This window comes from Megachile rotundata, chromosome 11, assembly GCF_050947335.1.
Source record: "Megachile rotundata isolate GNS110a chromosome 11, iyMegRotu1, whole genome shotgun sequence".
In the NCBI taxonomy this organism is placed as follows: domain Eukaryota; kingdom Metazoa; phylum Arthropoda; class Insecta; order Hymenoptera; family Megachilidae; genus Megachile; species Megachile rotundata.
In genome coordinates, this window is record NC_134993.1 from 13,773,092 (window position 1) to 13,793,491 (window position 20,400).

A 20,400-nucleotide genomic window follows, 5' to 3' on the forward strand; every position below is an offset into this window, starting at 1 on the left:
TGGAATTTGGAATTTGGAATTTTTGGAATTTGGAATTTTTGGAATTTGGAATTTTTGGAATTTGGAATTTTTGGAATTTGGAATTTTTGAAATTTAGGATTTTTGGAATTTGGAGTTTTTAGATTTTGGAATTTTTGGAATTTGGAATTTTTGGAATTTGGAATATTGATCATAAAATGACATCATCTTTACTTTCCTATGATTGCTCCCTATCTCCAAAATAATCACCTCCACCATAGGCACTGTTTGACAAGATTCCGAAAGTTCAAACAGCTATTAACTTTCAATTTCCCTGTTTGCATTGGTTACGTTTCAATTTTCTTATCTATTTGCATCGATCGGTGAGTCATGAACGCGAAGAAAGGTACAGGATTTCTTTCCACCGTAAACAGTGAAAACAAGTTTACAAGGTAACGAAACGCTCCGTCGTTTATCTTCTGCGATAACAATTATCAAGCCAATTAAAGATCTCAATTACGATAATGGCTTTTCAAACATACGATCGTCTTACACGCGAACGGTGAATAATTCGTCTATCTCTATTTCTATATTTATTTCGCCAACGGTAGCTCTCGTTATGTGGCCTGGGGTTGAAAGTCAATTCGGAAATAAATTACATCAGAATATTCAAGATCAATGATGTAATTGTTTAAGGCCTCCTTAATTCCTTAACTCTCTCGAATCTATAATAATGTCTATAACAAGATAAAATCGAAATAATTCGACACTCGAATTTAATCGTACGTTAGTCGAACGGTATAAATTATAGTTTAATTCGAAATCCAATTTCGCTCGATCGACGAGCAAATGTTCGTTAAACGATTGTTTAATAACGCGTTCCAATTTTCAATACAACTCGTTCGTTCGATGGTTAAATGCGACCGAACGATTTTGTAGTTTAAGAAGTTGGAAATTAAATATAAGTTCCTTGAGGAATTAAAGCGAAGTTGCGATAAGTTATTAAACTTAATTATTGTAATTAGTTTATTTGATTGCGAAGGTTATAATTGAATTATAGTAATTGAGATAAACGAAGGAAAGTAATGAATAATATTTAGAGAAGTCGAAGTGAAATGAATTCGAAGTGGATGCTAGTTTATGGAATACGAAGGAAGATAATTAAAAGAGCAGCCATTACACGATGGGAATAACAAGCAATAGTAACGTACGAGATAAGGATTATCTAAGGGGAAATTAATTTGATTTACTACAACTGCGTCAGCCTTTCACCTAACAATCTTCCACGAAACAATTTATGTTGATATGTTTATGTGGGGTAAAACATTTGTTTCTGCAAGGATATTCAATTTGAGAAATGTACGTTTGTAGATTTGGGAATTTGGAAATTGGGATATTGAGAAATTGAGAAATTAGGAAATTGGAGAATTTGGATATTAGGAAATTGAGGTATTGAGAAATTGAGAAATTGGGAAATTGGGGAATTTGAAAATTGGGAAATTTCGGAATTTAAAATTGGAAAATTGAGGAATTTGGAATTTGAGAAATTTGGAAATAGGGGAATTTGGAAATTGGGAAATTAGGAAATTAGGGAATTTGGAATTTGAGAAATTGGGAAATTTAGAAATTTGGAAATAGGGGAATTTGGAAATTGGGAAATTTGGGAATTTGGAAATTGGGGAATTTGGGAATTTGGAAATTGGGGAATTTGGAAATTGGGAAATTTGGAAATGGGGAAATTGGGAAATTGGTAAATTGAGAAATTTGGAAATTGGAAAAATGGGAAATTTGGGAATTTGGAAATTTGGAAATTTGGAAATTGGAAAATTGGGAAATTGGGAAATTGGAAATTGGGGAATTGGGAAATTGAGAAATTGGAAAAATGGGAAATTTGGGAATTTGGAAATTTGGAAATTGGAAATTGGGGAATTGGGAAATTGAGAAATTTGGAAATTGGGAAATTGGGAAATTGGGGAAATTGGAAAATTGGGAAATTGGAAATTGGGGAATTGGGAAATTGAGAAATTGGGGAATTGGGAAATTGAGAAATTGAGAAATTGGGAAATTGGGAAATTGAGAAATTTGGAAACTGCAAAATTGGGAAATTTGGAAATTGAGAAATTGGGGAATTTGGAAATTGGGAAATTGGGAAATTGAGAAATTTGGAAATTGGGAAACTAGGAAATTTGGAAATTGGGAAATTGAGAAATTTGGAAATTGGGAAATTGAGAAATTTTATAATTTGGAAACTGGAAAATTGGGAAATTTGGAAATTGTGAAATTGGGGAATTTGGGAAATTTGAAAATTGGAAAATTGAGAAATTTGAAAATTCTAAATTACTAAATTTAATCTTGAGAAGTCACAAATTAATAAATACATGAAAAAGATGTTTGAGTTCACTCAGAAATCGACAGCAATTAGTTAAATCGAATACATGAACACTCGTGTCCCAGATTTCTTCTAATCACCAGTGTACGATTCACTCAGGTGGAAATTGAAGTCGATCGATGTTTTTACCTCCTTAATTGCCTGCCTCTGCTCGTTTATTTAATATCACATTTATCGGTAGCTGTAACGCCTTCCAAGTATCGTTTCACTGAATACTTTTGCGATTCTATCTAATGAATCGTAAATATAACGCGATACAAAATATTAATATTAATATTTGTTCTTTGAAGGCTGGGCTAATGACCATGGCAGTCGATGCCCATAACATTAATCATCATCATCTTTGAAGGCTACCTTCTTCACTTATCTACCTTTGTTTAAGTATCTATATACTCCATTCAAGTTCGACTAAATTCTTATTTTATAAAAGAAAATTTAATTGGCAATCAACGATTGTTGAGGCTGCTTTAATTATTGCTTTAATAAATGAATGCACTGAAGGTGGTAAAAGACTCACCGCTCGCTAATTTATCTTTTAATTGCCACGCGGCTGTCCATTTAATTAAAAAATACCAGCAACACTGCCGGAGGAAAAAATCAAGCGGATTAACATCTGACCAATATAATTCGCTCGTTTATCTTTTCTCGAAATCGTTCCTCTTCAAATTAATTCCAATTAATCTCGTTTCTCGGCCGCGATAAATCCCGTTCGCCTGGATAGTTCGTTTAATTTTAATCTAATCCAACAACGTTCCCTGCTGAAAAGAATATCGTCGAATATCCGTAATGAAATAATTTCGATCGTCTTTCGTCCGTGAATTTTCTGCCTTTTCGCGATAATTAACTGCTACAAATATCGCTCGGTATTAACCGCGCTAAATCTCCGCGCGTTGTGTATCTGATCGCGAAATTACTTTCGATTTTAATCCCGGAGATCGCGTTGGAGAGATGAAAAAGTGTAATCGGGGATCATGCTTGCGAATACCGACTTCCGGGTGGTCAGTATCCGATATCCTAGGGTTTTACCGAGTTAACCTAATAACCGCTGAAACACCGCTGGAGATCAGCTAGAAATTTCGTAGATTTCAGCTATAATTTCTTTTAACTTTACTAAATGAAGAATGAATAGATGATAATAGATACTTTCCTGAAACTTCATTCTCTATTCTCTAAATTCCAAATTCCCTAAATTCCAAATTGGAATTGGATCAATTTTATAAACCCCTATACTTCGCAAATACTTTGAGTACTAAATTCCCTAGTCTTTATAATAGTAATTTTTCTCAAATTCCTAAAGTGAAAAATTCTCTAGATGAGCAGATCATCGAACTTCACAATATCCCTAGATCGGCAAATCCTCAAATTTTCTAAATTACAACAATCGAAATTTCCCTGGATCCCTAAATCCCCGAATTCCCCAATTATTCTAGGTCCTCAAATTTTCTAAATCCTTCAACGCAAAAATTCCCTAGATCCTCAAATCCCCCAATTTTCATAAAATTTTCCCCAAATTTTCCAAATCCCTACATTCAAAAATTCCCTAGATCCTCAAATCCCCCAATTTTCTCCAAATGGTCCAAATTCCTAAATTCAAAAATTCCCTAGATCCTCAAATCCCCGAAATTCATGAAGTTAGAAATTCCCTAAATTTCCCAGTTTTCCTAGATATGTCAAATCTCTTAATTCTTAAAGTTCAAAATTCCCTAGACTCTCAAATCCTTAAATTTACCAAATTCAGAATTCCCTAGATCTGAAAACTTCGAAGTTCCCCAAAATTCCCTATATCCTTGAATTCCTGAATAATTAAAGTAACAAATTCCCTAAATTTCCAAATCTCCAAATCCCAAGTGGTAAAAATTCCCTAGGCTTTCAAATGCCTAAATTTTGGAAGTTTAGAATTCCCTAGACTCAAATCCCCAAATTTTCCATATTCAGAATTCCTTTGATCTGAAAACTTTGAAATCCCCTAGATTCCCTATATCCCAGAGTCCTCGAATTATTAAAGTAAAAAATTCCCTAGACTCTCAAATTTCCAAATTCGAAAAGTTAAAAATTCCCTGGATTCTCAAATCTCCAAATCGGAAAAGTTCAAAATTCCCTAGACCTTCAAATGCCTAAATTTCGGATGTGTAAAATTCCCTAGACTCCCAACTCACCAAATTTTCAAAATCCCTAAATTCCCCAAACTTTGTAATTCTCCAGTTCCTCAAATTCGGGACGTTCCAATAATTTCCCAATTTTCAAATAATTAATTTTCCCAAGTTTCTCCATTTCCGAAATTTCTAACTTCTCGAGGACAAAGAAATTATTTAAATTTCTATTTCGTAATCTATCACTCATAATAATGAAATGCGATAATGATAATTATTTTGTGTAATTTATACTTATTAGCCTTCTTCATTTCCTGGTCTATATCTTGTATCTATGCATAATGCAACGTGCTCGAGTATTCGGTTTTGTCCTCGATAACTATAGAATAATAGGAATTGTAATTAGAATATTAATATGGAATTTTTTATTTCAGAGCCATATTGTCGCATCACTTTCGACGGCTGGTCCTGTTGGCCGAACACACCAGCTGGAACGACAGCCTATGCACCATGTCCAAACTTTATCACCGGTTTCGACGCCTCCTGTGAGTCCTCTTCATATTTCCATATATTCATTCTAGAATAATAAATCAACCACCGAGAAAAAACTCGAAAAAAGTCCTTAAATTAACTTCGGTCATTTGAAACTTAAAATACTAGAATACCAAAATAGAAAAATACCAAAACAAAAATGTTCAAATCCTGAAATTAACATTCTAAAGTCGCATCTAACAGGCAAGGTTCAAAATTACAAAACTTTTTGCACAACATTTTATTAATCAAGTTACTCACGCGTGCAGACCAGGTGAACCTGATCGAACAGTACACGCGTAAAGCGGTATTAAATAATATTCCAAGCGTATAGTACAAAAATACATTTGATAAGAAAATAAATGAATATTGACAGAGCGAGTCTGTCGTATTTGTACGTCATTAACAAGTACAAAACTCCCGTCGAACTCCATCGACAAATTCCATCGACCGCAAATTTCATCTTCCAAAAACTTCCTCCGAAGCAAATCCTCGCTGCATCATGCAGATCGGTCTGGCATCGTATCCGCCGCGTAACACTCTAACACGCGGTGTTGAGAACGTCGGCGATGATGCCGTTGACCGCCGGATGCTTGAAGCTGCTGAACTTCCGCACCAGGTTGTCGTACCTGTCCGCGTAGTTGTCTCTCTTCATCGGCTTGAACACGTTCACGGCCATCAGCATCGCCTCCGTGGTCCCCGTCTCCACCAGACCCTCCACTACTCCCAGCATCAGCTGATCCTGCTCGTAGCCCTCGATCCTGTACCTCAAGGCCAGCTCCCGCAGGACGTCGGCCATGAACGGTATGAACGCGAGGGAGAAGGCGTTGACTAGTTCCGGCAACATCTGACCTATCCTGGCGCCGAATTTCTTGGGCTCGTTCAGTGCCACGTACTCCTTCAGGTACATCAAATTCAGGAACGACGTGGGGTTCATCAGCGACGTCACTACCGACCCGAACATCTTCCGGAATGCTTCAACCAGCTTCAGACTCTTCTCCTTCGACGAGCAAACGTTGTACGTAAATTTGGACACGAAGTGGTGGACACCGTGGTTCACCGGGAAGAACGACGGCGTTGAAGGCACGTCCCAGCCGGTCTTCACCGCCTCTACGAACACCCTGGCGAACAGGTTGAACCGCTTCTCGATGTCCTCGGTCGGGAACAGGTACTTGTCGATCACGAACGCCGTGGCGGACGCGGCGATCTCCGGTTCCACGTGGAAGAGGAACCTGCGGAGGAGCTGCTCGACGAAGTCGTCGGGGAGGAGCCTGCACTCGGCGATGTTGATGAAGATCAGCAGGTTGGCGGTGTTCGAGATGGTCTCCTTCTTCGAGACGCCGGCTTGCGCGAACCTGTCGATCGAGTCGAGGATCAGCTTCACCAGCTCGACCACCATCTGGTCGGGGACTTGTCGGATCAGCTGCATCATCTCCATCACGGCGGACTTCTCGCTGACCGTCAGGGTAGCGACCAGGCGACTGAACATCTTCCAGGTGTTCTCGTCGAGGTCGTTCACGAACAGGTCTCTGGCTTTGGCGAAGATCACCTCGCGGATGGAATGGTGGTTCTCGGACTCCCACTTCGAGAGGAGGAAATGCAGGAGCTTGTCGCGAGGGGCGATCATGTGCATCAGCCTTATGCCGTGCTTCTTCACGGACACCCTCTGGCTGCTCATCGTCTCTGCGAACGAGAGCGCCTCTATCAGCGGAGTGCGTCGGCAGGTGTTGGTTAGAATGATCAGGGCTACGTTCAGGAACTCTCCTTCGAGTAATCTGGCTACCAGGTGCAGGGGCAGCGGGGGGTTGACTATCTTGGAGGCCCTGGCTATGCTGACCACCTGCAGGTAGTCCATCTTGGCGTTCTCTCCGTGCACGTCGATCGTTTTCACGGCGGGGATCAGAGGTTCGACGAGCTGGGCGAACGTGTCGCCGTGGAGGAGGATGGCGAAGATGCCCAGGCTGTCGAAGGTTGTGTTTTCGTTCATGTTCCGGAAGCTCTCCTCGACGAATCTGACGGGGATGTCCTTGTACCACAGCGTGGTTCTGACGAAGCGTCTGACGCTTCTGCTGTGTAGACTCCTCTGGGCGGCTTCCACGTACTCCCTCCATCGCGCCAGGATGCTCTCCGGGCTCTTCCTCAGCAGCTTCAGAGCCTCTCCCGACTCGACGTTGGCGATCTTCAACGCCTCCTCCGGCCAGAAACGCAGGAGAAGGTCCTTCTCGTGCTCCTCTAACATGCGCTTGAAGTTGTTCATGAGGTAGACGTCGTGCATTTTTTTCTCCGACAGGACCTCGGTGATCTTCTGCAGTAGCCAAGGGTAGTTCTTGACGGACATGCGCTGCACCGAGCTGTTCTTGTTCACGTGCCTGCCGTTGAAGACGTACATCGAGTTGGACAGGTCGAACACGGCGCCGACCTTGTCCTTGTGCCAGGGCGCCTTCTCGGAGTCGTACTTCTGCGAGAGGATCGCCAGACAGGCCTCCAAACACATCCTCTCGTACTCCGGGTACTTTGTGAGAATGTTCCAGTCGTTCGCATAACTGGCGCACTTCGACTCGATCAGTACCTCCATCATCTGGTCCAAGGGCTGCTTGTTGATGATCTTGAAGTGGATGATGAATTCTATAATCTTCTCGCAGACGCTGTCTCCTGTCAACTCGTTCTTCGTCCGCAGACGCAGTATCATCTCTGTCAGAATCGCCATGTGGTTCTCGTTGAACTCGGGAGTCTCGTACTGTTCCACCAGACACTCGAACACCCTCAGGAACAGCCACTGTTGCTCGTTCCTGTGTCTGTCGTTGATGTACTTCAGAACGTCCAGCAGTGCTTGATCGTCGTTGTTCACTCTGCAGCAGAAGATCATCTGGCGCAGTATGATCGCTCTGTCCTCCATCTTAGACGTTCCTGCGACCTGCTTCTTGAAGTTGGGCAGTGCCTCCTCGGTAGATAGATAGCTCTTCCAACATTTCGAGTAGCTTATCAGAGTCGCGTTCCACGAGTCGTCGTCCACCTCGGCTAATTTGATCCTCGCTTGCTTCGCTCGCTCCTCGAGAGGCAGCATCCGTAGCAATCTAGGCGTCACGTTTTTCGACGTCTCCAGCAAGTCTTTTTGATACACCTGTCGGTAGGTTTTCAGGAAGAAGTCCACTTTCTTCTCCTGCGGGTAGAAGTTCAGGTAGTTCAACATTGCGTCGGTGTTGAACTGATCGATGTTCCTCGGGAACAGTTTCGCGAAGATGCTCTCCATGCGGTTCGCGCTGATCAGCTTCAGGGGCAGTATACAAATATACAGTTGGGGATTCCGCAGCAGGTGCTCCTTGCCGTTCTTCAGGAAGGTCTCGGCGCACTTGTTGCTTAGCATCGGGGTGCGAATGTTGTACGTCTCGTAGAGTTCGACGAAGGAGTTCAGTCTTTTCTTGATGAGAGCCGGTAGGAAGTCCGTGAACTCGAACACGTTCACGGGATGAAGATCCCTCTCGTTCGGTCTGTCGCCGACTTTGGTCAGCTTCAGGTACTTCACCATGAAGTCCGGATTCCTGCGGAAGATGTCCTTGCCCTGTTTCCGGCCCAGCACGATCCTCTTCTCCACGATGGTGTTGTACATGAAGCTGTCGCTGCACGCGAGCAGCAGCGGCAACGCCTGCTGTAGCCCGTAAGTCTTGCTGACCGCGACGAAGAAACATTCGGCCAGGTCGGTGTTCTTCGATCTCAGACGATTAGCTAGGGTCTTTATGATACGCGTTCTGATCTTCAGCGACACGTACGGGAACAGGTTCTCGAAAAAGTACTGTACACTGGTGATCGTTTTGTTGGTGCCGTCGAAGAACCGGCGGGACTCGAACGCTTTGTTCGCGACTAACGCGTCTCTCGATTTTAGAGCCTCCGCTATGGCCTGGTAACTTTGCTGATTCGTGCTGTCCTTTTTGTTGAGTATCAAAGCCGCCTGCACCTGAATCAAAGGTATCAGCGATTTAGGGATGTTCTGCGCCTCGGCTACCTCCTCGAGGCTGTTGCATTCGAGTAATCGCTGCTTCGTTGTCCGCGCTATCCATCCAAATTTTTGGTTCATCGTGTCGCCAGGTATCGCCTGAATGGCGTTCAGGTAAGGCGTCTGAACAGCCATTTTTATTCGGTTACGTTCACCTGCACGCTGTGGAAAAACGAGCGAATTATTCTCAGGAAATATATCGGATCATTTTTTTTATTAGAAATAAAATAGAACTTTATTCTTGTTATATTGCTACTTTTTATATTGGGGTTTTAGAGAATTCTTTTTACAAGGACTTTTACGGGTTTTCCAACTTCATATAAAAAGTTGATGACACGTGTTATATTGCCACGCGTTGTAATATTATATTTATTCCTATTATTTCTATCGTCACCTATTAGCATACGACGTATTGCTACGCGTTGTGTTATTACTCACCGAAGTGTAAGTACACGCTGCGTAAATATACGTCGAATTACTGTGCGTCATATTATTACATGCCGAACTGTCACGTGACGTAAATATACGTCACAGTATTACGCGCTGTACTGTCACGTGACGTATAAATACGCATGACGTACATATACGTCGAATTATTGCACGCCGTACTATTACGTGTCGAACTGTCGCGTGACGTAAATATACGTCACAGTATTACGCGCTGTACTGTCATGTGTCATATAAATACGCGTGACGTAAATATTCGTCGAATTATTGCGCGACGTATTATTACGCGTCGAACTGTCGCGTGACGTAAATATACGTCACATTATTACGCGCTGAACTGTTACGTTACGTATAAATACGCGTGACGTAAATATACGTCGAATTATTGCGCGCCGTATTATTACGCGCCGAACTGTCATGTGACGTAAATATACGTCGAATTATTATGCGCTGAATTGTCACGTGTCGTATAAATACGCGTGACGTAAATATACGTCGAATTACTGCGCACTGTATTATTACGCGTCGTATTACTACGCGTCGTATTGCTACGCGTCGAATTTCTACGCGTCGAATTTCTACGCGTCGAATTTCTACGCGTCGAATTGCTACGCGTCGAATTGCTACGCGTCGAATTCCTTCGCGTCGAATTTCTACCCGTCGAATTGCTACGCGTCGAATTTCTACGCGTCGTATTCCTACGCGTCGAATTTCTACCCGTCGAATTGCTACGCGTCGAATTGTAACGCGTCGAATTTCTACGCGTCGAATTGCTACGCGTCGAATTCCTACGCGTCGAATTTCTACGCGTCGAATTTCTACGCGTCGAATTTCTACGCGTCGAATTTCTACGCGTCAAATTGCTACGCGTCGAACTGCAATGCGTCGAATTACTACGCGTCATATCCCGCTTTACATCGCCTCACGCCACATTGTTATTCTCCATATATAGTTCGTTGACTAATTTCATCTCATGCAAAACACTATCGTTCCCCCGCCATCTTAACGAATAACCGTAAAGATTACAGAAAAATATTTTCGTATTAATTTCAAGAATTTATTAACGCTATCTGTAGTAACGAACCTAGAAAAACGTCAGCATAGAAGTAGATCAGCGATAACAATTACAATCAGTAATCTCGCTGCAAAAGTTATCTTCAACTACGTGCAGTGTTTTTTAAAGTTTTATGTAGGATATCCGACGAAGATTGATCGATATCCGATAACGACTGCAAGTTACTTTTCAACACGAAGCGTAGGCTGATCAAAGTTGAAACTTTGATGCAACATGAAGGAACAAGTATTTTTGTTTCGTAATACGTATTCGTATTTTGTATAGAACCGTTTAATTTTCTGGCTGTCAGAATGTTCGGACGATTACGTCACACGTAAATGGTTGAACGGTATGTCATGCGAAGCGACCGATCAATCTTCCGTTTCATTTTTTTTCATTCATTGGCTTACAGATTAGTTTGTTTGTTGTGCTGCACTGGTCAGGTAATCTGCATATATTTCGAGCCGTTATTCGAGACGCCCAACACGCGATAAACCGAAACGCTGATAAACTTTAGATAACGAGTGTATTTTCGTTATTTTGTAAGTGCAATTTCTAGTAAAATACGTTGGATAAGTTTGAATATGCATTGAGGAAAAAGTTGAAGACCGATGACAACATAATAACAGGCGAAAACAATTCACCTCGTTCCAAAAAAACTGTATACATTATTCGAGACTAATCGCCCTTGAAGGGTACACAAGCTAACGTCGCGCGCATTCCTGTTTGCAGCTCGTAAAATATAAAAATAGAAAGCGATGTTTTTGATAGAAATGTAATCCCGCGTCGAAACTTTTGAAAAACGTTATTCGAAAGAATAACTTTCATTCAAGATTTTTAAACACAAGGCTTATCTTATCGGTGCAATTTTCTTAATCTATTCTATTTTAAAAACTGCAGTTGCGGTTGGGTTTCACAGGAATGTTTATTTTTATCTTGAAACGCTATTTAAGCTCGAACAATCGAACAGTTTTATACAAATTACTGATTACGGTATTCGGTTATCGTAAGTTCGATAAGAGTCATTTAAAAACACATTAGCATCGTTTCCTTAAAATATTTGTCCAACTATAGAATCGGTGGTAAGATAATTATTAAATAACTGTAAAAGAATCTGAACACATTGTTTTAAATACAGAACTTAAACCGTTTGACATTGAAGAAAGAATATTTTTATTTAAAACATGCAGATTTTGTAATCTTAACATAACAATTTGAACCTTCTTTCGAAAATTGATTTCGAGGAAAAACAAGAGGCGCGATGACTCACCGTACACGCATAATATGTCGTGAAATCATCGCAAAGTATGGAGCGATAAAAGAATAATTCATAAATAAACGCAAGAAAAACGTGCATATTATTATTCGCATAAGTGATAACCGAACAACAAGATGTCTGTATACCTTTATCTTACCTCAGTAACGGTTGTTGCGGAAAAAAGGCGGACAAAACAGAAGCCGGCTAAAACTTTCGACGACTGTATATTGATTTTCCCAGGCACTCGGAATTTCACTTGGTTACCAGGCCGTTGTTCGATGATTCACGACGAATTTTAATCGTTCATAGTCTTGAAAATTAAAAACGATAAACGGAGCCCCGCTAGCAAAGCGAAGTCAGCTCAGAGTTAAATGATGTGAAACGTCACTCGTATGTTTATGCGGCGAGTTTAAGTTAGGCTAGGTCGATCGGGTCGGTTTACAGACGCACGAACATTAAGGCTGATTTTGAATTATTTCGACACGTTCCTGGACTTGTGCACCGATACTTTTTCATCAATTTTAACGCGATATTTTGTTGAAAGCTCTTACGAATTTGTTGATCATACTGCGTACAGTGAAGAATCTACAGACTTATTATACGATTGACTGCGCATGCTGCCGTGCGTCTGCGCATGCGCTCGGAGTAGTTCGGTTTACTGGCACCGTTTCAACGTGACGTGTTAGGTTCGCTCATTCGCTTTCGCGCGGTCGACGGGTGTGCGTCGACGTGTTCACGAATTTTGAGCTAATGAAGTCATGGCTATTTATATAATGAGAACATGACGTATACCCGAATACTTTGTCAATAGATCAACTTTTTTTCCCGATACATTAATTACAAAGGAAGTAATTTTCTAAGATTAATAAAATAATGATCACATATTTTTAATTCAGGAGTTGAAACGTATAAAGATTCGGGAGTAAAAACATTATTTAAATTCATTTTTGAAAACGATTAGTAAAAAATTTTAAAAAAATTACAAGATAGGCCTGCTACCCCACATATAACGTTCGATGATTAAAAATGCGATTATAATTTGTTCTTCATGCTCTTCCAGTTGAATCTCTGATCATCCTTGCTGGTAGTTTCCATCTTTAGCGTGTCGCCGATGTTCAGATAATCGTATTCGTTTCCTTTCTCGATGGGTTTCCATGTTGTTGTAATAAGATCCGTGGTTTTCGGTGTCGGGTTCCTTAAACAGAATATCTAGGTGTACTTATACCGCAAATTTTCTGGACAATTATCGCCATTATACGTACCCTGTTTTCGCGAAATCGGTCCACATTTGAGTCAAGTACTCCATTACTTTGTATCTCTCGCTTCCGGGTGCCGGTGGTGGTATATTCAGTTCTTTCGCCATATAAGCGTAAAATAGATACGACAATTCGTCCCCGTGGGTCGCTCCTGCGAATCAGAATTTTTTGTAGAATTTCGATTTAGAACTTTTGCATACAGACACGTACCTTTCAGTGTAGACTTGAAGAAAGCTTTCGCCAAAGACATCGGAGAGTCGTAGGTGAATTTATAGAAGTACGTGGGTCGGAGGTTCTTCTCTTGCTGAATTCTCACGACGTCGAATATACCTCGAACGAAGGACACGTCGCCTAACAAGTCTGCGTGTTGCTGATGCGTGTTTTCCGAAATCGGTTCTTTGCCGAAGTAAATACGTTTTATGTCGCTTGCTGTGACTCCCTCCTTTTTCATGGTCTCCAGCATTTCTGGATGAAGGACCGACTCAAAGTTCTTGTCCATTTTTTCGTAGGACTCCTTGGTCGCGTCAGGGGTGATCATCACTGCGATTATTACAATTAGTTAATAATTTGTTTTCGGGGTTTTCGTCGCTTATAATCTAATAATCTTACGACTGAGAAGGGCGGCGCCTTCGTTTTCGGCGTAGCCAATCATGAACGGTACTTTGACTCCCTGTTGCATCTGTTCACTTGGAAGTTCTGGTAAGAACGGATTTGGGGATTTTTTGTCGACACCTGGTCCGAACAATCCGAACGTGGTGTAACGGATCTGTAAATTAAAATTAATTTCAAAGATGAAACCACGCTTAGGATTTTTGGAAATTTAGGGATTGGTGAATTTAGGAATTTGGGGAATTTTGGATTTAGTCAATTGGAATTTGCGGAATTTTGTAATTTGGGGAATTTTGTAATTTGGGGAATTTTGGAATTTGGGGAATTTTGGAATTTGGAGAATTTGGGGAATTTGGGAATTTGGGAAATTTGGGAATTTGGGAAATTTGGGATTTGGGGAATTTTGGAAATTGGGGAATTTGGGATTTGGGGAATTTGGGATTTGGGGAATTTGGGATTTGGGGAATTTGGGATTTGGGGAATTTGGGATTTGGGGAATTTGGGATTTGGGGAATTTGGGATTTGGGGAATTTGGAATTTGGGGAATTTGGGATTTGGGGAATTTTGGATTTTGGGAAATTTCGGATCTGGGGAATTTTGGAATTTGGGGAATTTCGGATCTGGGGAATTTGGGATTTGGGGAATTTTGGAATTTGGGAAATTTCGGATCTGGAGAATTTTGGAATTTGGGGAATTTCGGATCTGGGGAATTTGGAATTTGGGAAATTTCGGATCTGGAGAATTTTGGAATTTGGGGTATTTCGGATCTGGGGAATTTGGAATTTGGAGAATTTTGGAATTTGGAGAATTTTGGAATTTGGGGAATTTTGGAATTTGGGAAATTTCGGATCTGGGGAATTTTGGAATTTGGGGAATTTCGAATCTGGGAAATTTGGGATTTGGGGAATTTTGGAATTTGGGGAATTTCGGATCTGGGGAATTTGGAATTTGGGGAATTTTAGAATTTGGAGAATTTGGGGAATTTGGGGAATTTGCGAAATTTCGGATCTGGGAAATTTTAGATTTGAAGACTTAAAAATTTGAGATATAGAAATCCAAAAACTTGGACCTAGGGAAAAACTTGGACTAGGAAAATCTCGGGATTGTGGAATTAGGGAATCTTCTCTACCAGCTCCTCTTATAAGTTCTAGTCCTCTTCTTCAAGGTTCTCAGTATTCTCTTCTAAATCCTCTTTGTAATCTTTCTCACCATCTTCTCACGAAGTTCTCTTCATAATCCTTTTCAAGATCTTTAGCTTCCTTCAAAATCTCCGTTAGGATTCATATTTTCTTTACCCATACATGTGACTAATCACCCGAAGAAGACCAGAACGTTATTGACTTTACCTTCCGCTCTCCAAACGAAAATCTATTTCTACGATCGTTCCCGATTTTCACGAGCAATCTTTGTATCGTCGATTTCAAAGGAATCGTTACCTCGGGCGTTAGAAGTTTGTGCTCGGCATTGATGAGTTCCGCAGGCTCCACCTTCCTGAAGAACTCGAGCACGGTCGCGGGATCAGTGGAATGTTCGCCTAGTTGCGCAGCCACCTGGAACGCGTATTTCCTCGGATCTTTCTTTATGTAGGCCCAAGGGTTCACTGCCACGCCGCTCTGCGCTATTGCTTTGTGAAATAGCCCTGCGAAAGGGAAGGATGAACACGAGCTCCGACTACGAATCAATGGGGTTGAAATAACTGGGGTAGCATTCTGCGCGTAAAAACAAACGGGATAACGGGTGTCCGATCTGTGGCATGGTCGAGAATATCGCAGATAAGAAGTAATATCGCAGATAAAAAGATTATTGCTAGGATATCAGTGCGAAAACACTGAAGCATAACGCATATCCTTTCTGGTGTATCGTTAGATACGCGAAGGGGAACCTCGGATTATTTCAAGCGTGTCGAAACGATCGTTGACAAGTTTCGAATTAGAAAGTTCTAACGAGGTGATTTCAATGATAATTGCGTACCTTGCGATAATGGAGATATGGTTAAATAATGTATGGAGGCTCCGCCGGCGCTCTCTCCGAATATGGTTACGTTGTTCGGATCTCCGCCGAAGCTTGATATATTCTCTTTAATCCATTTCAGAGCCATTACTTGATCCTTCAGACCCTGATTACCGGGCGCAATTTCGTCCTCCAAATTCAGGAAACCTGAAACAGGAATCAAGACATTTCTCCTTTATTTTCCACGACCACGATTTCCTACGTTTCACCGACTGCTCTGTGCTCTGAATAGTAAGCGGACGAATTTGAATGAGGAATGATTTTCGGATAGAACGGGGTCGTCGGATTTTTCTAGGGGATCATGTCTGCCATTTGCCTTAACGGCGGAGCCACTTAGTTGCACGTTCGTGCGGCGGACGTTTTAGAATCGCGAGCTCTCGATATAAAAACGTATTACGTTACTTGGAAACACTTAGCGAAACGAATTCGATTGAATTTGTAATCCCGGATTGCCCCTGATATCTCCAAAATAGATTTTCATAGTTTCCATCTTTTACGCATGAAATGTTGCGAAACAACAAGTATTATGGATCAATAACGGATACGTACCCAGTATACCGACCCTGTAATTAATCGTGACGAGGACAACGTCCTTTCGAACGAGATAATCGGGACCGTAAAACCTGTCGTTGCCAGATCCGTTCATGAAAGCGCCGCCGTGGATCCACACCATGACCGCGCGTTTCGGTGATTCGTTAATCGGTCTGTACACGTTTAAGTACAGAGAGTCCTCGGTTCCTATTAATTGACGAGTAAGTATATCGATTTGGACGCACTCGTCGCCGAATTTCGATGCGTCTCTCACTCCCGTCCATGGTTCGGCTGGCACTGGATCCTACAAATCAAAATGGACAAGTAGAAAACGACTGTCTTTTCTAATTATGGTAATTTCATTGATTTAACTTTTGAATTTAGGGAATTTTTTATCTGGGGAATTTTGGAATCTGGGTAATTTTGGTATTCGGAATTTTGGATTTGGGGAATTTTGGAATTTGGGGAATTGCGGATTTAGGGAATTTTGGAATTTAGGGAATTTTGGAGTTTGGGGAATTTCGGAATTTGGGGAATTATGGATCTAGGGAATTTTTGAGTTCAGGGAATTTTGGATTTGGGGAATTTTGGAATTTAGGGAATTTTGGATTTGGGGTATTTTGAATTTGGGGAATTTTGGAATTTGGAGAATTGTGGACCTAGGGAATTTTGGATTTGGGGAATTTTGGAATTTAGGGAATTTTGGATTTGGGGTATTTTGAATTTGGGGAATTTTGGAATCTGGAGAATTGTGGACCTAGGGAATTTTGGATTTGGGGAATTTTGGAATTTGGGGAATTTTGGAATTTGGGGAATTTTGGAATTTGGGGAATTTTGGAATTTGGGGAATTATGGATCTAGGGAATTATGGATCTAGGGAATTTTGGAGTTTGGGGAATTTTGGAATTTAGGGAATTTTTGAGTTTGGGGAATTTTTGAATTTGGGGAATTATGGATCATGGGAATTTTGGAGTTTGGGGAATTTTTGAATTTAGGGAATTTTGGATTTGGGGAATTTTGGATTTGTGGTATTTAGGTATTTGGGAGTTTTGGAATTTGGGGAATTTTTGATCTAGGGAATTTTGGATTTAGTGAATTTTGGAATTTGGGGAAGTTTGGACCTTGGGGAATTTTGTATCTGGTGAAATTTTGGAATTGAAGATTTTGGAATTTGAGGAATTTCGTATTTAGGGTTTTACTAATTTTAACAATTATAAAATGAACAGTCATTATCATACCAGTCATCAATCATCAATAATTAATTGTAAATGGTAATTGAAATATTACATGCATTAAAATTCTCTTATTCTACTAAACAGTTATTTTCGTTAATTATTGTTCGTGAGCTGTTTTCCAGAAATAGTATTGTTTCATAGGTCTTAGTCACGCACCTATTCAATTATTGATAGTTAAAGCGTTATCCGTAGATTCTTGTTTTCAATTATCGACAAGGAAGTAAACATGATAAGAGTATTTAACAAGATGACGTTTGCACAAGTCTAAACAGGTGGATAAAGAAAAGATAATGCTAAGGAACAACTTCTAGTATTACATTTAACATATACTGTCACACAATTCTTTTTTATATCTCATCTTTTTCTCGATTCTTATAAAACTACGTTACATAATTCCTTCGTTATAACTTGATTATATATTTTTCCCGCGTTCAAAATTTGCATCGGATTTCTTGTCTCTCATCCATATAATTTATTCGACGTGTTTAGCACGCAGGTGATTAAGAACGAGTTGGGAAGGACAATCACGACTCGATGAATTTGTAATCATTTAGTAATCATTTCGCGTGAGATTGCATTTTTATTCGAACACATTCTATCAGATTTGTACAAAGTGAAGCTTTTTTAAAATTTCAATGAACGACTCGTAATTAATAAATAAAACAAATTTGCATATTTCCCGTAGAAATATTGTTCGTCAATTACTCGAAATCAAAGTACAAAGCGTTGAACGACTAAAAAAGCAGTGGTACCGTATCGAACGGATGTTATTCGTTTAAACGACAACGAAGTTAATTAACTGTGTAGCAAGATTCTCTTTGAACGGCGGAGCTTAATCGCAACATGGTGCATTTAGTCTGTGCATTTAGACACGACGTGAATTTTCACCGTAATTATTCCACGAAATCATTACTGCACGATCATTCCATAGCTTTATCGGTCCGATAATAATTATCGAGTGCCGCCATCTTGATGATATCTTGGTATTGAGGAACGGAGATACTTGGAATTTTGCAAAACCGTTAAACTCTGTTGTTCAGAAGATAATAAATTGTGCACGGTTTCTGACCGTTAGCATGCAACGTAACAGCAGGTTTTCAACACATGCTTCAAAGTGTGATGCAACATGATATTCGCGTAATTTTAGCATGACTAAGCATTTGGACGATTTGTTTGGAATTTGACTGTTTGTTGATGTAAGAACTTCGGGATTTGGATATTTTAGAATTGGAATTTGGTCTTTTTGGCAATGGAGGAGTTTTGGATTAGAGGATTTTTTAATTTGGGGGATTTCGAAATTTGGGGAATTTGGGATTTGGGGAGTTTGGGATTTGGGGAATTTGGGATTTGGGGAATTTGGGATTTGGGGAATTTGGGATTTGGGGAATTTGGGATTTGGGGAATTTGGGATTTGGGGAATTTGGGATTTGGGGAATTTTGGGATTTGGGGAATTTGGGATTTGGGGAATTTGGGATTTGGGGAATTTGGGATTTGGGGAATTTGGGATTTGGGGAATTTGAGATTTGGGGAATTTTGGGATTTGGGGAATTTTGGCATTTGGGGAATTTTGAAATTTGAGGAATTTGGGATTTGGGGAATTTTGGATTTGGGAAATTTTTGGAATTGGGGAATTTTGGAATTTGGGGAATTTGGAATTTGAGGAATTTGGGATTTGGGGAATTTTGGATTTGGGAAATTTTTGGAATTGGGGAATTTTGGAATTTGGGGAATTTGGGATTTGGGGAATTTTGAATATGGGGAATTTGGAATTTGGGAGATTTTGAATTTGGGAAATTTTGGAATTTGGGATTTGGAGAATTTTGGAATTTGTGGAATTTGGGGAATTTTTGAATTTGGGGGATTTTGGAATTTGGAATTGGAAAATTTTGGAATTGGGGAATTTTGGAGTTGGGGAATTTTGGATTTGGGGAATTTTGGATTTGGGAAATTTTGGAATTTGGGATTTTGGGGATTTTGGAATTTGGGGAATTTTGGATTTAAGGAATTTTGGATTTGGGGAATTTTGGATTTGGAAAATTTTGGAACTGCAAAATTTGGAATTGGTGTTTTGAGAATTTTGGAATTTGATATTTAGCAACTAGTAAATTTGAGAATTGACAACTTGAGAATTTTGGAACATTAGAATTTGAAAAATGCCTCGAAAAATAATCTTCGAATCTACAAATTTGTAAATCCATAACCTTCGCAATTTACAAACAAAAGTTTCAGCAAAAATTTCCAATCTCTTCTCCTCAATCACTAAGAAAAAAAAATTTTCCTCAACTACCGAATTAAGTTCCATAACATGCAAAACACGTATTATCAAATAAAGCTTAATCAACACCAGTTCGCGTATCCCGTTCGTTCACCCAAGAGTACCGATATTGTCTAAACCCGTTTCAAAGTCGAATCGACTCGATAGAACGTAAAAAAATTCACCTTGAATCTGAGTGAACCAAGCGGTGGTTTCGCGTATGGTACTCCACGAAACGCGAGAAATTTATTTCCATAGGCATTTTCCTCGACTACGCCACGTAGCTCTCCTTGTTTCACACGCACCACAGTATTCGCGTTCGCCATCGTAACTCGACACGGAGATGAAAATATCAACTGTACCGATCAACGGTTGCCGACAATGTGTTGAAAATACATTCTTTTATAGCCTTAGGCAGATGAAGATCGAGGTAGGGATGGATAACGAGACAGGCTGCTTGATTCGTCGTTGAGAACCGTCGCAACCGGGTTTACTCGTGCCAAATTGTGGCGGTAAAACGGTCTCCTGCAAACTCGCTTACAGATTATTTTTATAAATAGAATAATTTCAGATTAATTTTATCTATTACATAATTTAGCTGTGAATTTTAACTGCTGTTTATTTTTATTGTTTGATTAGGGGCAGATAACTTCGTGCGTTGAGAACCGTCGCCAATCGGGCGTCTGTCGAGTCGTGGCGCGAAAACCGTGGTCCGAGCGATAAATTCAAACTCGCTTACGGATTAATAGTTAATATTATAAACCAAATAGCTCGAGATTAATTTTA

The 20,400-nt window shown here is 40.3% G+C and overlaps 3 protein-coding genes across 8 annotated transcripts in view; 1 reads left to right on the top strand and 2 right to left on the bottom strand.

The window, feature by feature from the left end:
* Dh31-R (Diuretic hormone 31 Receptor) overlaps positions 1-20,400 on the top strand; it is a 104,081-nt gene that overhangs the window by 66,092 nt on the left and 17,589 nt on the right. For 5 of the 6 annotated variants that reach the window (XM_012279110.2, XM_012279109.2, XM_012279103.2 and 2 more), the window contains exon 4: positions 4,872-4,982. The exons of the other annotated variant lie outside the window; for it this stretch is intronic. In XM_012279110.2, the coding sequence (XP_012134500.2) occupies positions 4,872-4,982 (111 nt within the window). The remainder of the gene's footprint in view (positions 1-4,871; positions 4,983-20,400) is intronic. 6 annotated transcript variants of the gene reach the window in all.
* LOC100880518 (uncharacterized) lies at positions 5,195-12,276 on the bottom strand. The gene is made up of 2 exons (XM_012279102.2): positions 11,876-12,276; positions 5,195-9,121 (listed from the first exon to the last, which is right to left on the bottom strand). Exon 2 carries the CDS (start codon positions 9,092-9,094, stop codon positions 5,510-5,512), a length of 3,585 nt encoding a protein of 1,194 aa, XP_012134492.2. The 5' UTR covers positions 9,095-9,121; positions 11,876-12,276; the 3' UTR covers positions 5,195-5,509.
* LOC100875478 (esterase E4) lies at positions 12,590-20,042 on the bottom strand. Its single transcript, XM_003700537.3, has 8 exons — positions 19,800-20,042; positions 16,143-16,428; positions 15,555-15,740; positions 15,020-15,222; positions 13,584-13,740; positions 13,185-13,514; positions 12,981-13,125; positions 12,590-12,913 (listed from the first exon to the last, which is right to left on the bottom strand). Exons 1-8 carry the CDS (start codon positions 19,938-19,940, stop codon positions 12,751-12,753), a joined length of 1,611 nt encoding a protein of 536 aa, XP_003700585.2. The 5' UTR covers positions 19,941-20,042; the 3' UTR covers positions 12,590-12,750.